The sequence below is a fragment of the Sphaeramia orbicularis genome, chromosome 7, assembly GCF_902148855.1.
Source record: "Sphaeramia orbicularis chromosome 7, fSphaOr1.1, whole genome shotgun sequence".
In the NCBI taxonomy this organism is placed as follows: Eukaryota; Metazoa; Chordata; class Actinopteri; order Kurtiformes; family Apogonidae; genus Sphaeramia; species Sphaeramia orbicularis.
The window spans coordinates 26862999-26879576 of NC_043963.1; the positions used below are offsets into that span (position 1 = coordinate 26862999).

The 16578-nt window shown below is 36.9% G+C and overlaps 1 protein-coding gene across 7 annotated transcripts in view; it reads right to left on the minus strand.

The window, feature by feature from the left end:
• The window catches only part of dlgap4a (discs, large (Drosophila) homolog-associated protein 4a), a 78977-nt gene that overhangs the window by 15930 nt on the left and 46469 nt on the right, over positions 1 to 16578 (minus strand). For 4 of the 7 annotated variants that reach the window (XM_030138221.1, XM_030138218.1, XM_030138223.1 and 1 more), the window contains exon 2: positions 282 to 1559. In XM_030138221.1, coding sequence (XP_029994081.1) covers positions 282 to 1490 — 1209 coding nt within the window. In that variant the 5' untranslated portion in view covers positions 1491 to 1559. The remainder of the gene's footprint in view (positions 1 to 281; positions 1560 to 16578) is intronic. The other 3 variants (XM_030138220.1, XM_030138224.1, XM_030138222.1) reach the window with 1 other exon arrangement.

Consider the following 16578-nt stretch of genomic DNA (forward strand, 5'->3'; position numbering starts at 1 on the left):
GGTGACTTGTGGAAAAATCATAACTATATGGAATAAACAGAATAGAATATAGAATAAACACAATAATTATACAGAATAAACAAACTATATGGAATAAACAGAATAGAATACAGAATAAACAAAATAAATATACAGAATAAACAGAATCCAACTTAATTATCACGAAAGCAGGAACTAATATCCAGTGCTCAGGACTGATTATTAAATCCAACTAAAACTGGAGAAAATATAAAGAAATCCATGCAAACTTACTACAGATGATGATGAAAATGAATACTCACTGGTCCTCCTACCTGAAGGAACTGGTTTGCCAGGTCTTGGTGGCAGGACTTTGATTTAAGCAGTGTCCTGTTGACTGTAGCGGAGCCCTTCTGTAACACCTGCCTGGCCTGGCTAAGAGTGAGAGTGGACCAGGAGCCCCTCTTCACCAACATATCATCCTTGCTTCCTCTAGTTCTTCCTTGTTCATCCTTCGATCCTACCTGTGTTGCTGGGCAAGCCAGAAACTTGAGGTCACTGCTGCTTTTCGAGGTTTTGAGAGTATGTGCAGAAATGGTGTTGTAGCCCTGTGGGATATGTCTGGGAGGAGCCTGGCTGTCTGACACGGCTCTGCCAAGAGTCATCATGCTCAGTGGGTTGCGGTAACCTACAGCAATAGTGCCAGCTTTGGTAGTGTCAGTGTCCAGGGCATCATCTGAGCTCCACAGACCCAATGCATTTGGCCTAAGTCTCTGCTTTGGACCTTCAGTTTTAGCCCTGTCTTTACTCTTGCTCCTGCGAGTTGGTCTCCCACCTTCCTCTCCAGCCCCTGTCGTACCAGTCGAACGACCATTTAGGCTGCCTTTGATTGCTGAGTTTTCTAGGGACTGAGATTTAGCAAAAAGCTTTTGCACAGAGTGCATCAGGTGGCGAATTCGTCCTGGACTTTCACTGCGTTGCTTAGACATACGTCCTCTGTGGAACTGCAGGGTACTGAAGCCATCGCGCTGCAGCGGCAGGTGCCTCTCTAGTTGATCCAAAAGGTTGGATGGTAACCGATTCATCTTGGCAGCTGCTGCAGATGAGATGGTGGCTGATCCACTGGTGATCATAGGAGCACCAGTAAGACCCAAGCCTAAGCCCATACCCATAGACAAGGAGGTGGATAATGTGCCTCCCCTGCCAGCCAGTCCAGCTCCACCACCACCAGCCAAACAGCCCTGGGAGCAGTCAATCTGCTCTGTCTGGGAGGTGAAGTGGAGACGAGGGAAGGTGCTGCTGTTAGACATCTGGCTGAAAGGCAACAGACAGTCTGGGGTCAAGGTGGTGGGGCTGGTTGGAGGGCACTGATGAAGATGGGGGTCCAGGGTGCCATAGTGGTTTATGGTAGGGCTCAATAGAAAGGAGCCATGAGGATCAGAAGTCAAAGGACAGAGAGGCTTCTGGGGGCATCCCGATGGTTCACAGGAGTCAGACAGGTGGCGACTGCGGTTAGCTCCTAACCCCTTCATGGTGGCACACGTGTTGTTATTAAAACATGTTTTCAGTCAGTAAGGGTCTACAGACCTGGACGGCTGATCCTGCAACACAGACAAACATGACGGAATTATCAGATATGAATTTAAAGCAATCCACATGGTGCTAGTGTTACAGGAAAGTGAATAAACACAGACACTCTGGGACTGTATGTATCAGTTAACTTTCTTTAAACAGTTGCTATCCTTTGGTACCTGATCCTCCCCGAAATGTTTAATAAAACGCACAAGCAATTGCCCTATTATAGAGATTACAGTTAACTGTCCATGGCGGAAAAGCCATTTGCATGCAATATAAAGACACAGAGGGAATTCTACACATCTATACTTAGAGATAATGAACACATTAGGGCTATTGCCCATTTAAAAGTGCTTCTCTTTGTCCTTGTTTTTTTTTTTTTTTTTTTTAGAACAGTAATTTAACTTAAAAAAAAAGACATTATAGGCCCTTTCTAATGTGTGGCACATTTCACAGAGGGAGCATTAAACAGTGTGTAATGTACTCATGTCATGCAGTAGCTGCCCTCTACAGTATACTTCCCATGATGTTGTTCAACACAACAAACCACCAGGTGGAGCAGCAGCTAGAGTAGCCAGAGTACAAAGGACAGCATGTGAGTCTAGGAGCACACACACACTAACACTCTGGAAATAAATAAATGGTATTTTTTAAATAAAACCCTCATGCATGTTTTAAGACATAAGTGCAGACAATCTTAAAGTAAGCCTGTGCATGATAAAAAATAAAAAAAAAACAAAAAACAATTTAGTGAGTGCTATTTTATATGGTTTGATTTTTAAAGCATCCACTTACACACAGTTATGCAATCTTTCTTTGATTCACTGTCAACATCAGTCTGGCCACAAACACATAGAACAAAGGAGGCATCAGAGTGAAAGATAAAGAGACCGACATTATGTATTATTCTCTCTGAAGAGAAAAGCCTGTTCATTTTACAGCATTAACTATTTCTCCACAGCTCCAATCCAGATAGCCAGAGGCCAAATCTAAAACATTATATTCATGTAGCCAAGAGCAAGTCTGCTGACAATGCATAGAAGAATGATTTGTGACTCATACATGTAAATGTACTTTATATTTAACAAGTGATATTTGTTCCAAAGCAAGAAATAAACTGACATTTTTACTAATCGTTTTTGGCACTTTTCCTTCCCATTCACTTACACTGTGATTCCTTTCTTTTGTAACCACAGGGGATAATAAATCTTCTCTAATATTCACTAAAAATGAAAGATATCTATAGTAAATATTTCATAGCTTTATTTCAGTGGCATCTTCAATTAGATTCAAGTAAAATGGTGAATTCAGTTTAGCAAAGTTTTTCATTTTTCACTCTAACCTTTCAATCTGTCTTATTTTGGAAAAGAACTTGCATGGGTGACACTGTAGCTCACAAATAAGCAAAGAATATACTTTACTGGTGAAAATGAAACAGCAGTCTTCAATCTTCAATCTTCAAATGACCCATTGTTTATTTTAGTTATTTGTATCTGACATAATTCTCAGAGAGACAGACACAGCAGTACGTAAACCACTAAGCAGACTCTATCCAAACAAACATGGTAAACAAGACTATTTTAAGGTCACTTTGTCATATTTTTTCTATCACTACTCTCAAAGCTCACTACAGACAGAAAGTAACATTGCATCAAGGTTATGAAAACTAATAATTCACACAGCAGAGATCCATGCTGCATTAAATTCTCTCTAACAGATGCTGTCTGCATCACAGTGGAGTGACTCACCGATCAGTCAATGGTGAGAGCCTTCTCCCACAGTAAGCATGAAATCTTGCCTAGGAGCTGAATGTGGAATGTTAACTGCACACATTTTAATTCCACTGTGTTGGTTTGTCACGTCTTACGTCTCTGTGACCTCCCATATACTTCCCACAGTGTGAGAGAAGCCACTTATCTGAGTCAGTGCTCCTGGACGGGTAGAGGAGCATACGCTGACAAATACACCAGCGTTTTACAACAGTGCAACCTGCTGTAATTCATCCACCCAAGCTGACTGTAGATCCACGTGTTCACATCCTGTAGGCGCCACTGCTGACAAACTGATGCACACCTACACACTAACACACCAACACACACTGAGATACACATGAACGTGCTAACCACCCACCAACCCACCCATCCGCCGCAACAACAAAAAGCTGTCAAGTGTTGAGCATCACAAGGGCAACATGAGAAAGAAATAATGTTCACAGTTCATGTAATTCTGTCATAGGTTCAGTGCATCTGTCTGTCTGTATGACAATGACCAGCAGGCTCCTGAATACTTCCAAGGAGGAGGAATCTTGGGAGTTTGCTGCTGCTTTACACTGTGGGAAAGCAACTGACAGTAGGGAATTATCTCAGGGAATTTTGCACATTCAATAAATATGTGTCTGTACTTATAAGTTGAATATCATGCATGCTCATAACCTCAAATGGCCTTATCAGCTACTGTCATGTTTAGAGCAGTTACAGTACATTAATGTAATGTGTGCCGACAAGGGTCATTTGTAGGGTAAAAGGGTCTTCTAATAGCGCTCAGTTGATTTGTGTGTGAAGGTTAAATGGGGAAATCCTCAGTCATCATAAAACATTATGGCAAATTGGATTTGACATGTGCAATTTGGTGTGGGTGAAGAATCTACACGTCAAGCCAAACGTCACAAAATAGTGGCAATCAATGTCATCCATTGCACCAGATAAATGTTTAACAGCGGAGACTCCATAATTTTTTTTTAGCTCATGGCCCAAAGAGGAAATTTTGTGTCAAAAATTCCTTAGGAGTCTTCTGTCATCAAAGTAGTGGTGGTGGCATGGAATACACTGCCACAATTTTTAATTTCAGAAATTCAAGCAGTTAGTTTTTCTAAAAGGTTGAGAATTTTCATATTTACCCAGGAATAACTGTCTGAGCTACTGCATATCCTATAGTGACATTTAGATGGTTTGTTTTTCTTTTGTTTGTTGTGGGGCTGTTTTTATTTATTTTAATTTTTTTTTTGTTTTTTGTTTCTGTTTTTTGGGGTTTATTTATTTATTTATTTATTTATTTTCTGTTGTTGTTGGTACTATAATTGTTATTGTAATTGTTTTGCATTGTGTTCTTGTTGAAATTTGATTTTCATGTTGTTGTATTGAGTGTATGTACATACATCCTGTTTGTTGAGTGACTTGTGGGACATTGTGGTGCTTTTTTTTTATGTCGTTAATGACCCCAGGAAGGGTAGCTGCTGTGGTGTGCAGCAGCTAATGGGGATCAAACTAATAAACCAATAAACACCGACTGTATGGTGAAACAAAAATACTCCTTTGGAAAAATATTCAGATCCTTAACTTAAATTGAAATACCAGAGCTTTCAAATACTCCTTTAAGTCAGGTTCCTAAATTCAGAATAAATAAAAATAAAAACAGAGCCCACTCATTCTGCAGAAGGACTCCTTTCAAAGTGTTATACTGTATTAATGCAGAATATCATTTGATTGTTCTTTATCTCTTACAAACAATCATGTCAGAGCAGTCACTTTTAAATAATTTATAACTTACTGGGTAGATACATAAAAATATAAATTGTTTTTTATGTAAAATCTAACAGGTAGCTTTAAGTGTCAAATATATGTAGTGGGAAAAAATATTACCCTCTGGAATGTAATAAAGTAAACCTTATAAAGCCATGAAACCATGAAATTGAAATACAACCCAATAAAGAAGAAGCTGTGACCCATTTTGAGCCCCAACCTTTGTGAAAGTCAGCTCTACAGCGAATGCATCCTTGTATACAGCATATACTTAAAAACCATACAATATGAATATAATTCATGTAACCGGGAAGCAAGAAGTCTGGTAGAAACATATCAGAATAGTTAAAGAAATCCAAAACGCAGTTCAGGATCTTAGTAAATAACATAATAATAAAAGGAAGAAAGGACTTCCTTTTATATGTTTACATGATGGATTCCTAATTTGACCAAACAAACAAATACATAAATAAATGCATTATATACACAATACTACTACTACTACTACTACTACTAACAATAATAATAATGATAATAATAAACAATAAAATGCTGCCATATAGTGTACTTATCGTCTGTAAATTCTCTCATGTTTTCTGTGTTCTACATATAAGGAAGATGGATTGAGGATGATTCAAAGATCAATAAATATGCATTAAATGTAAAGATGTTTGACATATTCCACTTTATTTTACAGTACTTTTTTTTGTTTTTCTACCGGAGGACACATCCCGTCTTGATACAGTCAGAATCAAAGTACATGATCTCTAAGGGTCAAAGCATACCAAAAGATGATCAAGTCTCCATAACATACACAAACTAGAAGGTTCCACAAACACCATATCTCACTCACACTGTAAGAAAAACCCAAAAGATCTGTAGTAAAATGCACCATACCCTTCCATTCCAACAAGTTTCTTAGGAATCACTGCAACAATTTTGTTTGCAGTGCTACTGACAGACAAACAAACCAAAAAACAGATGTGGGTGACAACATAACAGAAGTCACATGACAATAATGGAATAACCTTCCACCCACAAACCAAAGCTAATTGAATTTCTTTGTCAGTGTAGGAAAACAGCTCATAACAAAATCAGTCCATACAACAATCTTTCTACTTCAAGAAAAATGGATCCCCAAAGTTGTACTACACAACACTGCTTGTTATTATACTGCTGGAAAACCAAAACCAGATGACAACCAGTGGACAAATGCAAACGTTCTGTTTGCAAAATTAATAAATATTCATTTTTGGGAGGCATTTGAGACGTACCAGGCTCCTTGCAGTTATACTCTATTGTTTTGAGAGCTCACTGAGAGACTAAAAGTCTTGTGGGAGAAATATTCACAGGGAAGGACAAGTGTAAATAAAAAGCTATGATATTTAGTTGAAACGAAGCTAAAATTAAAATGCAAAAGAACTTATTTTGCACATTCATTCATTGTCATCCACTAAAATATTGATTCAATGTTAAATAAAATGAAAATCAGTCCGCTCCCAGTGCTGTCATTTTTACACAGAAGTTTACAGTTGGATAAGTGAGGGTGGTTCACCGAATATAAATGCACTTTGACATAACAATCATCTCCACACAGCCAGTGAAATTGCTGCTACTTTGTCAAGAACTGCCTTCATTGGCCCATTGGGAGGTGATGTCAGGTAACCCAGTGCTGACACACTGCACAGTCCCGTTACATCTACGAGAGGCCGCTAACAAGCAGAACCAAGAGTTGCTGGTCTGTGTCCCACTGAGCCACCAAGCAGGCCTGTAATAAATGTCTCCTGTAGCTGTGCACTTCCCCTCTAGCCTCCGGTGATGAGCAGAGGGAGGAGAGAGACACAGAAGAAAGAGAGAGGTATTGATCCGGGTCTCGCTCCTTGTTCTAAGGGTGAATATACAGCTGCTGGGTATTGGCTTTTGCAGTCTCCTTCAATAATCACCCTTTTTCTCATCACTTCTCTGGATCATCCACTCTTTTTCAGACACATGTCAAGTAAATTTGCACCACTGTCCAGTACAATTCCTGCATAAATAAGCTAAGCACTTCAGTTTTATAATCCCTGTCTACATTACAACATGAAGGTTTCAAAAAGAACTTTTAAAATTTAACAAGACCAGGGAAAACATTTCTCTCTTCCCCCAAGCTAATACAACTTCCATGTTTACAGTATTAATAAAGTAGATGAATTACATAATCTGTTATTCCAAGTGTCTGCAGAAAGTTTACAGAATGCTTGATACTAAGGCTGTATGATTATGGCCAAAATGATAATTACAAGGTCAAGGTCAAGGTAAACTTTATTATCCCCGAAGGGCAATTTGTTCTACAGCCAGCAGTTTCACACGGACAACAAACCAACAATAAAGACAATAAATAATCCATTAAAAACAATAGCACCAACATTACAAAGAATTATTTAGCAGAACAATGGCTGCCGGAACCAAAGAATTCCTCATCCTATTGGTCCTACATTTAGGAATACTGTATCTGCGACCTGATGGAAGCAACCTGAACACATCATAAAGGGGATGACTGGGATCATCCAGGACTGACTGAGCCTTCTTCAGAGTCCACCTCTGGTACAACACAGTCAGGTCAATTATTTTGACGAGTATTGTAATCACGATTATTCATCATGTTAGGGAAACATCTGTATTTTTATTGCACTACTTTTAAACAAATAATATGTGAACAGTTTTCAGTGCATAATGAAACTTTAAATAAGAATAAATGACAAATAATACAAAAAAAAAAAACAACTCAAGAATTTAAAACTGACTAAAGACTAACTGAATAAATATGCTATTATTATGCTTGGAAATAATTACGTGAGGGGATCACGTATTTCTTGTTGAGTGTTTTGACCATTTTTCTGAAGCCCTCATTGTTCACTGTGTTTATTGGACACATCTTTGGCCAAATAAAATGATGTTGCGTCTGTTATTTCCGCATGTCTTTAGGAGGTAGATGATACGGTGTTGCCCGTTGCAGGGTCACTGTTATGAATGTCTGGGTTGCCGCTGGACATGGACGGGGATTTTGAGGAGCAACGTTAGCTTTGGCCATTCCTGGTATTTGCGAGGCATTTTAAATGTAAATATTGCCGACGATCAGGTTAAATCATGGCAGCCAAAATTGTGCTCATGATTAAAATTTGATTAATTGTGCAGCCCACAAAAACAAACATAGTAAGAATTTCTGTCACTGGTGCTTCCTGTGAATAAAGACTGATTTTCATCTTTACTGTAAATGCTCATTTTTGTCTGCAAAAGCAAAAGTCAAATTTAAGGAGCCAATCAGCACAAAAATATAACACTGTGCACATATATTTTACATATTACTATACATACTACTCCAAAAAAACATAAATCCAAATTATGTTGCCATCTGTTTTTTTTTTTTTTTTTTTTCAGTTTCATCCGCAGAACACCGTTCAAAACACATAATCCATCACAGTGCCAACAGCATTCAATCAACATGACCAGAACCGGCACGGCACATCCATTACACTCAAAAACATCCTCCTTCCTGCTCTTTGTTTTTGTGTTGCAGGAAAGGCCAAGTTCCTAACCAAGAGGGATGAACATCACACAAACAAAGATGAGTTACACAACAAGAGTTCTCCCTGGTTCCTAAATGCAGCTCGCTGTGATTCTGGGATTTTCAGAAATACTCAGCACACTAATGCTCAGTATTGTGGAAGCTAAATGTACAGATACATAGTACATTGTCGGGCTATGTGAAAAAAATTATAATGTATTATTGTGACATAACTTTATATAACATTACAATATAATTTTTTTTTCATGTTGCAATATTCTGTGATTGTCATGGCACAAAATGTTTCAATGTTTTTATTATATTTGATGCATGAATGAATGAATGGTTTATTTTTGGTTTGTAAAGTAATCACCACACACAGTACAACAACCACAATAAACACAAAAAGCAAAAAAAGGAATAGGCCAGAAGCAGAAGCTTATTTTTTGCCTATCCTTTTTACCTGACACATCACTTACATTAATTTAAATCTGTACATCATTGTTTACATTGCCATGTAAACTTACTTCTGCATGTTGTTTTTTATTTTATTTTATTTAGGAACGGCAGTTTATATTACAGAGCATAACATGTATAATATCAAGAGCAGTTTTGGACCCACTGCCATGCACATATTTTATAAATTTCAATAACTATATACATATTGGGAGAGAAAACATTTACAAATTGACAAAAAAAAAAAAAAAAGAAAAAAAAAAAAGAAAAAACAGGGAGAAGGGATTAGATGAGGTTAAAAACTATAATAAATGCAGAAACAATGAGATTACGGTAAAGTCGAAGTTACAGTTCAGGCTTCCACAAAATCTGGTTGTAAAGACCGAAGATACTTGACCCATTTGGTCCAGAGTTTAAAAAAAAAAAAAAAAAAAATGTTTTCTTAAGACAAAGAGAAAAAGTAATCCTTTCCATTAAATAAATGTCATTCGCTATATCTCTCCAGTCCTGTATGACGGGGGGTTCAGGAAGTAACCATCGTCTTGTGAATGCTTTTTTGCAGGCGACTATCAAAATATTAAACAAATATTCATCAGATCGCCCTCCACTAAACTCAGCATTCCCTAGAAATAATGTGGGGAATTGCAAGGGTAAGTCAAATTTAAATATGACTTCTGCGTGTTTTGATGTTGAATCAACATTTTATTTACTTGTTCAATGTTCTGCCACTCGATTTCTAAAATGTTCCTCTGCTTATTGAATGCTACATGAAAAAAACAAATGATAAATAACATCTGGTTTCTTCAACTTTCTCTCCAAAATCAAACAAATAAATGGTTTGACATTTATTCTGACAATTATTGATATGAAAATCTTTACTACAACAACACTTTTGACTTTATCTCCCTGCCCTGCTGTAACATTATACTGAGAATATAGCTGTCCACAGTGACAACAACAGCCCTTTTAGAAATCAGCCAAATATTCTTAAATATAAACATACTGTGTTGTGTTAAACAAGGAAAAATTTGACAGCAGTAAACAAACTTTACATGGCTGGATTTCTTAAAATTAAACTCAGCCAATGAAAACTAAAAGAAAGAAGGAAGAAAAATATGCCATAATTTAAACTGTACTTATTACAAGAAATGAAAACACACATAAAGCACATTGAAAATTCAGAAATGTTGAAGTATTCTGGGCTCATTTCTCTGCTTTGATATAATGCATACTTGTCTTAGGTTGTTACTGCAGCTCAGTTTTAGTGGGAATCTTATTTAGACAAAGGCACATTCCCTTAAAATTTTAATGAAAAACTAGCATTTCTTTTTAAAAAAATAAAATAATCAGTGTATATACAGTTAGCCACATAATCTAGTTATTCAAACATCATCACAAACTCAACAGCTGCAGAATTGAATCACATTCTCCTGTGTATTGAAAATACCCATGTCATTTTTTCCTTGTTTGAGCTTTTTTTTTTTTTTTTTAATCATAATGTTTGGGGTAACGGTTAACATTTTTGGCAGATCAAGCAGATGGAGGTTTTACATTTGAAGAAAAGGTTAGAGCTGCTGATCGCTTTACTTTAGGTACAAGCTGTTGAAAACACCTGTTCATGCAGTGACTGGCTTTCAGGGAACTGTGGGAAATGTGAGTATTCATGGCATGTGGGTACATGAATCTGAAAGCATCTTTTTTTCACATTGTTGAACATGGTTTTCTCAAAACGCACAGCCTGCTGAAATATTCAAAGCCAGCGGCGTTTGTCGTTCATAGGATTCTCATCAGCACTTTGCCTGTTAAAGCTGTCCCAGTGCACCGGCTCCCCTGTTCGCCAATGCACGCACTGAAGTGTAATTAGAGAGGCCTTTTAACATCCAGACTGTGCTACTGCGGCTTCTTTCTGCATGTTTTCACTGGGCAACATCTTGGAGCCAGCACTTCAGCTTTGAATTTTCAAAAAAAAAAAAAAAAAAAATCTAGTTCAGTGACTCGGTGAAATTGCACGACTGTGAATTTTAAATATGGATATCATAAAAATGACAAGGTATGCAATAATACAGGACCATGGAGAATGTCTTAATAATCATAAAAGTACTGCTAATAAACTAATATATGAGGTATAAAAGTAAGAGCTGGAATGAAATAAAATATTATCTCTATGTTTTTCTGTTTTCATTAAGCTGAAGTGCAACAGAAGCTTAAGGGTTGGTGGTGGGTGCTGTGAACTTCTCTCCCTGACAAAATGGCTTTGACACTGTATTGGTCTCAGGCGAAACAAGACATAAAGGACCCAATAAGCTGCACGCGTTAACCTCTGCAGTCATGTGCTGTTGTGTCATGCATGCTAAGCGTACACCACCCAGTGTCTACACTTAAAACACGCTACACATACATTCAGCACAGCCCCCTGGGCCCGGGGGAATTATTGCATGCTCTTGGTTAGTAGCTGCCAGGGTGAATCCTCCACCAGTGCTCATTTAAAATGCTGTCAAAGCTTTAATAGTCCCAGGGGCTTGGGCTTAGAGAGGCACTGCTTCATTCTGCTCTGGAAGTATTGTACTGGTGTTGTATTGTCTGTACTGAAAAGGCAGAACAGAGAACGTAGCACCATAGGAAGTCGTACAATTGCTTTGTTTGGGCTTTTGTTTGAATTTTAAACTAATCTGCTAATCTGGCATCACCCTCACAACAACTGCATTCCCAAACTATTGGGGTTAATTCTTTGCTGGCTGGATTTAATCTGTCCATTTGATTCTGAGCTGTGTGTGTTTTATCTCTTTCAATACTATCTGATCCCCTGATTGTGACTAGACTTCCTCCAATATAAACCAGGACAGTGATCTTAAACAGTTTACAATAAGACAGACGTTATATAGTCATACAGTTTTTTATACAGTTTTTGCTTGTATACATTTATCAGTCCAATTTATGCATTAAAAAATAAAGAGCACAGCTTGTCTAATGCCAAATAACATTCCAGTTTGTACTAAAAGAGGTATTTCCAACATAAAAATTCCTGTGCTATGAAATGTCTATCCTCATAATAGCATGATTCTACTAAGAAAATATTTCAATTGATCTACTATGTTATTATTCAAATATAAAAAGCTACATCTAGCTGCATTAGGTTTTGCAGTTGAATTTCCATAAAACCACAACAGCTTCAGCTACATCCTATTCTGGCCCGAGGTGTCATATTAAATGGATTTCTCAAAGATAGTCCTATGTAAATCCCATGACAGGCAAGATCAGGCCAACCCTTGCTACACAAATTGGCCCCTAAAAACAAGATGAAATTAATATGCTGTTTTGCTCTCTGTAGTGTGAAGGGATTAGCTCACCCAACAGTATCAGGATTTAGGATTCAGTGTGCAATGCACATCACAAGGCAGAGCGGTTCAACTGCAGAGCTATGGTCCAGCGGGGCGGGGTCGAGGGCTGGACCACCAGTGTATCTGTCCAAAAAGAGCTTCACTTAAGGAGTTCGTGGGGATTATGTCAAAAGAACTGCAACGTGGTCTAATTCTGGCTTGTATAACAAGCAATGATACAAAAAACCCAGTGAGAAACTAATCACTATTTGTGCTAATTATGCTCTGTACTTTTCACACATCTATGAATAATAGTGACTTTCATGCCAGAATGAAACTGAAACAGAGGCACAAAAGCAAACATTCATGTGTTTTAAAGATGGTGTACTGACCTGCCTTAAAGATAGGGTAGGAGGTCCTGGAAAAACGGTTTGAGCAAGCTACATTTTGAAAATACACAATTCAAAAGTCCAAACCCCTTTCTTCAGACTTCCCCCAAAGCCACGCCTCCATCGTATTGATTGTACTTGGGGAGGGGAGAGGGACAAATGGCAGTTGAATTTGATAGACATATTGCCATTTAATCATTTCAATAGGCCGGTTAAAATGATTGGGTGGTGCTTTTCAGTCCTGTCCGTTCCACAGGTGACTAAATTTTTTTATTTTTGTGTTAGAGCACTTAATTAATTGGTTGTAATCGGGGTGTGAAGGGGATTTTACGCAAAATAGTAAAAAATGCTCCAGGAAAACATCTCCTACCCTACCTTTAAATGGAACAAGTAAAATCTACTCCTCTAACCCTTGGTACCACATGTCCCCTCTAAAAACCCACACATCTCTGGACACTGAACTGACCTTTCAATGGTTCACCCTGAAGCAAATACTGCCAAAGAAGATTGAGCACAAAGGTAACAACGTCATCCATAAAAAGTATACTTTATGTGAAACTTTTAGGATGTATGTTTAGGTGTAGGCCAAGACTTAGAACTGTAAGGCCAAAATACAGTCGCAGAAAAAATTATTAGACCATCAAAAGTCATCAAAAACAATGGTTATGCAATCAAGTACTAACTCCTGTGTGTATCATGTGACTAAAACAGACAAAAAAGAAAACATGGAATGCCTAAAAGCACTGTTTTTGTCAGTACCATGCCATAACTATTGACATAAAAACTTAAGTGATTTTGGTTATTATCAAGAAAACATGGAAAATACAGATATCAACTCTGAAATGAAACTACTATGAGCTATTTTTGTTGTTATCATGATACTTGTCCAAACAAATGTACCTTTAGTTGTACCACGCATTAAAATAAACAAGGAATTGAAGAAAACAAGGGTGATCTAATAATTTTTTCCGCGATTGTACATACTTAACTTCATTTAAAAGGGATCATTTTCATTTATATGTGTAGCATGAGGCTAAAACTCAACCTAAACGATATCAGTTTAAACATGTTTCAAATGTAACCCAGACTCTAACCCACAGGATTGGCAATTTATACAATCAAAAGAGCCCTTTTTGATGAGCAAGAGAACATAAAAATCTGTCTAGAGCTGTAAAAATCCCCTCTACATTTTACCTATAGGTAGCTATTCTGCTGTAGCCTATTTATCCTTATTTGGTACTCTAATTTCCCATTTCCATAACAATAATTGACCTTTTTTTAAGCATTTATGAAATTCTGCACCTACAATAAGTTGTTTAGGTGTACTCAGAAGCAATATAAATACATAGATAGATGTACTTAATTGATTCCAAGCTGGAAAATTACAGAATAAATAAATGCAAAATGGACTTTGTGCTACTGAATTTGGCAAAAACAGTGCCATATCCTAATGTAGTGCATGTGTATAGGGCACACTGCCTTATTGTATATAAACTGATACCTGTGCCATTACGTATATAGAGTCTTTTTTTTTTCATATTTTACTTTTCTTGTATTTTTTTAATTACATTTTGTATTTATCATTTATTAGAGAGACAACAACTGCTGGCAAAGAATTCCTTGTATGTGTTTATGTAGTTGGCAAATAAAGCTGATTCTGATTCTTTTTAAAAGTTGGACTATATACGAATAGCTTTTTGGCCTTCTAGTGACAGAAAAATGTTTAAATATTTAAAATAACTGTAATTTTTTCACATATGTCCTCATGTTTTTCTGACTTCGTTACATGGAGCCACAACTCTTAAATGTGTTGCCAATGACCTGGTAGATGTTAAAAGAATAAAGGGTAAATTAATTTTTACATACTAACAAACTACATTGCACTTGCTATATATTCTTAATTATTTTGTATTTTAATTTTGTTTGTGGGGTTTACAATTTATTTGCAAAGTGTCATTTAAAATTTGCCAACAAAGCTAATGAGGAGTGATCTCTACAACTCTGATGCCTCCAACTGCTCCAGGGGCTGAAAGATAACAAATGATGTTTAACTGGGAAGCTTCCTAGTGTGAATAACGTGTAAACAGGACTTACATACAGAAGGAACATTCATCACAGGGACACCCACTGAGATAAGTAAAGTTTAAGTAAAATGCACTCAAACTCCCTGTGGAAAACTCAAAAGCAACAAACGCTTGAAGTAGAGATGACTGAGATTTGTGAATACTGTGCCTCGCAGATATGCATGTCAAAGATGACGCACCGTAGCTCCATCTTGGGAGAATGCTGGGAGTGCTTCCATCACTGCTGCCATCTCACTGCTGACAGAGCTCATCAGTCAGTGCTCTCCAGCTGGTCTGTGATCCCATGCATGCTTGAGACCGAGGGACACAAAGCAGAGTAAATGCGGATGAACGGAAGCAACCCAGATAGGCTATGATGGGCAGTGTTTAGTCCGCGCTGTGTCAGACTAATTTATCCTCGATTTCGCTGTCATCTTGGAGCTGAGATGAGTGGCTAAGCCTATAGAGCAAGTAAAATGAAAATAGAACATCTGTCTGTGGGTTTAGACGCAGTACTTAAAGCTTGATGCAGCTGGATGTTACGTTTAGGGTACACAGTTCATTTCCTGTTCTTTCAAGCCATTTTGCTTGAAGATATATTATACAATATACAGTCTAAAACATACGCAGGGTCACTGGTCTTTTTACTCCACTGTATTAGTTAAGAAAATACTGGATTTTTGGAAAGAGGACAGCAGAAGGATGCTCAAAAGTTATGTCACACAACAGCTTGACTCATCTCCATTCAGTTACACATATATTTATATATTCACAGCTCATATTGAGACTGCCAAATTGACTACTTAACTTTAGTAAAACATCGGTAACACTTTATAATAAGTACACACTATGAAGCATTAGTTAAACATTAACAAATACTGTATTCATCATTTATAAAGCATATTTCTGACATGAATACTCATTAATATATGGTTTATAAGCACATTTATAATGGTTTTACTCATCATTAATAAGCTCATCTACAATGTGCTTAATGATTGTATTTTCATACCTTATAAATTATGGATTCAGCATTTAAAAATTTAGTATTGCATCACTTACAAACCAGATATAATGTGCATTTATGCTTACACATACACTATTCAGACATGTACTAATGGTTAGTGAATATGTTAGTGTATATTTTACACTAAGTCACACATTTATTTTCCAATGGATGTCCTATAAATAATTATTAATACAAGAATTCATTATTTCAGGTAGTTCTAAAGCACTTACTACTCATTAATTAAGTATATGGTGTGAGCTCATCTAAAGTGTGCACTATCTATGCCATATAAAACATTTTCAAATGAGATTTAAAGGTTGGCAATGCCTAAAGACTCACAAAAGTCTCAGTTATTCTAACAAAGGAAAGACACAGCACATGGGATTATTAAAACAAACTGCATGATTGAATGATGAATGATGATGATTATGAATGATTAGTTAAACATTTATAACTGTGCTTATAAACCTTATACTAAATGAGTATTCATGTTAGAAAGATGCTTTATAAAGGATGAATTCAGTATTTGTTAATGCTTAATTAATGCTTCATAGTGTGTTCTTATTATAAAGTGTTACCAAAACATCTATACTTCCCTTGTGATAATAGAATAGAATAGAATAGAGTAGAATAGAATAGAATAGAATAGAATAGAATAGAATAGAATAGAATAGAATAGAATGAGCTTCTTTCCATATTTACAAACATTAATGTGAAGTAGTAGTTTTAAGTTCAGTCAAGGGGACATC